We start from the raw sequence: 4,782 nt of genomic DNA, 5'->3' as shown, positions 1-4,782 counted from the left end.
GTAAATGTACCAACAACACCAAGTGTACACCACCATGTGTATGTGTATTAGCATTTTCACAATCATTTTTCAAAAGATTAGCCACTCAACTTGCCACGCCACTCAATCCTAGCGACGATGCAAAGTTAGATCACTCGAGTGGCACTAGATGACCGATATACAAACAAGTTTGCCCCTCTTGATAGTACGGTCATCTATCCTAAATCCGGTCACAAACTTCTCTACACACCTATGACCAGTGAAATAAAATGCCCTAGGTTACACCTTTGCCTTGCGCATTCTGTTCCATCTCCTTCAATGTTGATGCAACACATGCACCAACATGATCAACAATGATATGATCAACTTCATAGCATTACGTGATCATATTGGTTCATCGATCTTGACATCACTTGCTTTTCACCATTGCCTTCGTCCATCGGCGCTAAGTCTTGCTCAAGCTTCACCGCCACGCGGTCCATCGCTTCAAAGCCTCCGACTTGCCCTTCACGCTTACAACCGGTCCATCAAGCTAAGTCTTGTCTTGATCTTCTCCACCTTGATCATATGACTCAATGTCATGTCTCATGTGCAATGAGCTCCTTCATCATCACATGTGTGAGCTTTGCAACGTCTCCAAGCCATTTTCACCTTCATAGCATATGTTGCTCACACACATGTTCGTATGGACTAATCACCTGTGTATCTCACATAAACATAATTAGTCCACCTAGGTTGTCACTCAATTACTAAAACCACACAAGGATCTTTCAGCCGCCCAAGGCAGTTGGCTACCTTTCCGGGTCGTAGTGCCGTGAGCCTCGACCTGACCTAGTCGGGTCGAGGCTCGGGCGGTTTGTCCGCTTCCAAGCGGGGATGGGGTGAGTCGTGCGACCCATCCTGTAGTGGGTGAAGCCATACGGCTGTCTCGTCGGCCTGAGTTGGGACGGTCTAGGGCCGTATCGACTCACTGTCATGACGGAGTTGTCTCATCGATGCAGGGGTGTGTAGGGCTTGTGCCTACCCCAAGTCACGCGTTCCCTCTGCCCCAGGCGGGGTGGGTTGAACACGCATGTCAGGTTAGGCGTACGTCCATCAGTCCTCGTCCTTTTCCCATCCCTCCCGGGGGGGTGAGATGGGAAGTAGGGCCGAGGCCGGTCGCTTACCGTCGAAAGAAGCAGAGAGGGGTTGGGGGCGACTCCTCTCCCAGCTACGCGACCTGACGCTCTCGGAACTTAGACGGTCCGTAGCCGTCGGTTCCCGATTCGTCGGACCGGACCGAGGAATTGCTTAATCGGTGTCATGAGATACCCAGGGTATCATAACCCCAACAAGATTCGACATATTAAAGCTTTTATTGTACAAGTATGCTTGACATTAAGGTTTGTTGCTTTTACTCATGTGGTACTCATACAATTATTACCTCAAAATTGTATCCACCTACTCTCAACGTTCGAAGCTTCAATATCAATGAAGAATGTGATGACTGCTACTCTATTTATGTAAATCCAAATATTACTTTAGACTAGAATCATCACATACATCATTACTTTTTCACAATTTATGATATGATCCATTTTGTATTCTATAAGAACATGACTTATGATAGACGAAGACAATTACTGTGGTAACTTCTTGATTTTTTTTTGGCACTACTCTCTGCGGATAAACAGAATAGTGGGAAGCTCAAAGATCGCGCGACTAGTTTTCTAGTTACAGTGAAAATGCACTTACAAGATACACAAATCATTATATGTCAGAGCTGTGTTAATTCCAGCACTTGGTTGTTTCACTTTTAATTTTCAAGTAACATAAGTAGTATGGAGTCAAAAGTCCTTGTCCTTGGATATACATGGAATAAAACTTTGAGTTACAACAAAATTCTATAAAAAAATAGTGTACTTTTACAAAGCTTTCACAATATTTTCCTGTCCTTCAAATGGTGCAAAGATATATATATATATATAGAATATGTGCAATGTGCAGAAGGATTTGTGATCCCAGAAATGTATACTGGTTATAGAAGGCCTGCTTTAGGTGAATGATAGAAAACACAAAGGCAAGAGAACAACAAACCCTTTTCCCCCATTCAATTTCTATTTTTTAATTTAGATAGAGTCCTTGGAGGTAGTACAGAATCCGGTCTTCATTTGTTTTTTCTTTGGGGGCAAAAATCAGTCTTTATCTGTTATCTTTTCAGCTCAACCTTAACTGTGTGGGAATTTGGTCCATGGATGAGTTTTTGTCAATAGCTTGACTATCTCTGTTGATTCGTGCTAAAATGCTAGTTATTTGGTCTTGATATTTTACCTGTCGATCCATTTTTTTGCTTATGTATCTGAAATTCTGAATGTAGTTTGATCATTTGCATTTATATACCATTGTTGGCAACTTAGATATTCATTGTATATAACTACAGGATCAAATTAATATGGATGAGGTCAAGGACCCTATTGAAAGTTTTAAGGTACGTATGTATAGTAGTAATTCAAGCCATTATGTTAACTATCTGTTGGACTTCCTATAACACCAATGTTTTCGGAATGAAGGAATAGACATTGATGGGATGGCACATTTGATTTGATTTTGAAAAGTCTTATGTATGGGCTGAATGAATTAGTGTTTTTTCTTTGTAGACTTTTAATGAATTTTTCATAAGAGGACTGAAGCCTGGTGCCAGGCCAATTGCACATGGTGACCAAGACAGTGTTGCTACCTGTGCTGCTGATAGCCGTTTAATGGCTTTCAGTTCCGTTGATGAGAGCACAAGGCTTTGGATCAAGGTAAAGGCACTAGTTCACTAAATTTAACTGAAACAGTAAATCGTTATATATTTAGAGATGAGACATGTCCATGCAAGCACAACGTGTGATCCTTCATATGGTAGTGTTTAGTTGATGTCTCACTGTAGTATGCCTTCTGTTCTTAGGGCCGCAAATTTTCAATTGAGGGTCTCCTAGGGACCAGTGTGCACTCAAATGCTTTAAGCAATGGATCGTTGGTCATTTTCCGGCTGGCACCTCAGGTACAGATTTTAATCTCCTTGTTAAGATAAATAATCCTTACTTTTAAAGGCTCAATGTTTTGTCGAAAATATACTCTGGAATCATGAATATTAACACTTTGTAATGTGCGGGACTACCATAGGTTCCATGTACCAGTCTCAGGAACTGTGGAGAAATTTGTGGAAATTCCTGGGTGCCTGTACACGGTATAGAATACTTATATCGGCATGCTTTTATGTCACTGTGGTAACTGGAAAGGGATATGTCTGTGCTCTGTTCTATTTCTTGTCATTTCTCAGCATCAGTCTATTTGCTTTGACAGGTCAATCCCATCGCTGTGAATAGCAAGTATTGCAATGTATTCACTGAGAATAAAAGAGTTGTCTCAATAATATCAACTTCCAAGTTTGGAAAGGTTTGCATCTCTGCTCTTTTCCTTTTATACATCTTATGTTGGATTGATTTTAAAAATTGAATATTTGATTAACTTTACCTCCTTCAGCTGTCAGCAAACTCAACAGAAAAGGATGTCCAATGCGCATGTAGATTAGAATCTTTCCCATTATTATTTTTTTTCCGAAAATAATTGGGACTAGCCTGACCTGATGCTACAGTTGAATTTTGTCAATGTATGTTTGGAAAATTGATTATTTTATCCGGGTCTTTCTGCATATTTATTTTTTGGAGCATCACGATTCACTTGCTTACCGTTTCTTTGAGATGAACTGACAATAAGCTCAATACAGCATGAAGCTTGGCTGCCCCTTACTCATCATGCAATGACTTTCTTATTCCTGATGGCATGGTTCAGGTAGCAGTTGTTGCGATTGGAGCAACCATGGTAGGAAGCATCACGTTCTTGAAAAAAGAGGGTGACTACGTCCACAAAGGAGATAAGGTTTTTTCATGCATTTCTCCTTACTATATTGTGATAGTTTCTTCTGATGCTTGTGTGAAGGTGTAAAATTATCCGTTCCATGTTTTTTCCCCCTCTATTCCAGTTTGGGTATTTCTCCTTTGGAGGGAGCACAGTGATATGCGTCTTCGAGAAGGTTCTGTCATGCTTCTGTGCTCACTAAATATTCTTCCATTTTATTCATAAAAATTGTTGCCGCTCATCCATATTCAAAAATGAAATTATTGCTCATGAAACTTTGACTTTGCATGGCAGGATGCGATCCAATTTGATGCTGATCTTGTGGCAAACAGGGAAAGGTCACTGGAAACCCTTTCTGTTGGTATGACTCTGGGCGTCTCGACAAGGAACAAGGGACTGCAAGTCCCAGATTTGCAGGAATTTTCGCTTGGATGACAAAACGTATCTTTTTCCTGTTTTATCTTAAGATATGGCTCGAGCCGTACTGGGGAAGAGTAGGTTAGTACAAAAACGCATGCATGACCTACGTATGTGCTTACTGGGGAAGAGTTGGTTAGATAGTACAAAAACCCTTAGACCACCTTTGCAGATTCATCCCTTTCTTCGGTTGAAGAATCAGGTGGAGTGAAATTATGGGCACCCAAGGCTCTCCAACCTATTGGTTCCCTGTCTATATATGCCTCAATGCCCTCATAAAGTCTGCATTGTAACAATGATTTTTGTAAAAAGGTGTCCATGACAATTGTGGGTTCTCTTTAAAAGAAACTTGGTACAGATACTTACTAAGGAGAGGTAGCATGGTTACGCACAACATCTTCTACAAATGCAGGCACAAAGTCCTCAAAATGATAAGCCACCATGGCCAATGTCTGCTTCAAGGTTATATGATACCCAGGCCAATTATCCTAGCAAAAAGGAACA

The 4,782-nt window shown here is 41.0% G+C and overlaps 1 protein-coding gene across 1 annotated transcript; it reads left to right on the top strand.

The window, feature by feature from the left end:
• The first annotated feature begins 1,346 nt into the window (after window positions 1-1,346).
• On the top strand, window positions 1,347-4,296 carry LOC136461217 (phosphatidylserine decarboxylase proenzyme 2-like). The gene is made up of 9 exons (XM_066460605.1): window positions 1,347-1,361; window positions 2,399-2,446; window positions 2,616-2,762; window positions 2,909-3,003; window positions 3,115-3,190; window positions 3,307-3,399; window positions 3,796-3,882; window positions 3,986-4,036; window positions 4,156-4,296. The coding sequence occupies exons 1-9, from the start codon at window positions 1,347-1,349 to the stop codon at window positions 4,294-4,296; spliced, it is 753 nt and encodes a 250-aa protein (XP_066316702.1).
• The last annotated feature ends 486 nt before the right edge of the window (window positions 4,297-4,782 follow it).

This window comes from Miscanthus floridulus, chromosome 6 (assembly GCF_019320115.1).
Source record: "Miscanthus floridulus cultivar M001 chromosome 6, ASM1932011v1, whole genome shotgun sequence".
Lineage (NCBI taxonomy): Eukaryota > Viridiplantae > Streptophyta > Magnoliopsida > Poales > Poaceae > Miscanthus > Miscanthus floridulus.
Note: the sequence above shows the minus strand (reverse complement) of the source record. Positions and strands in the feature narration are given on the sequence as shown.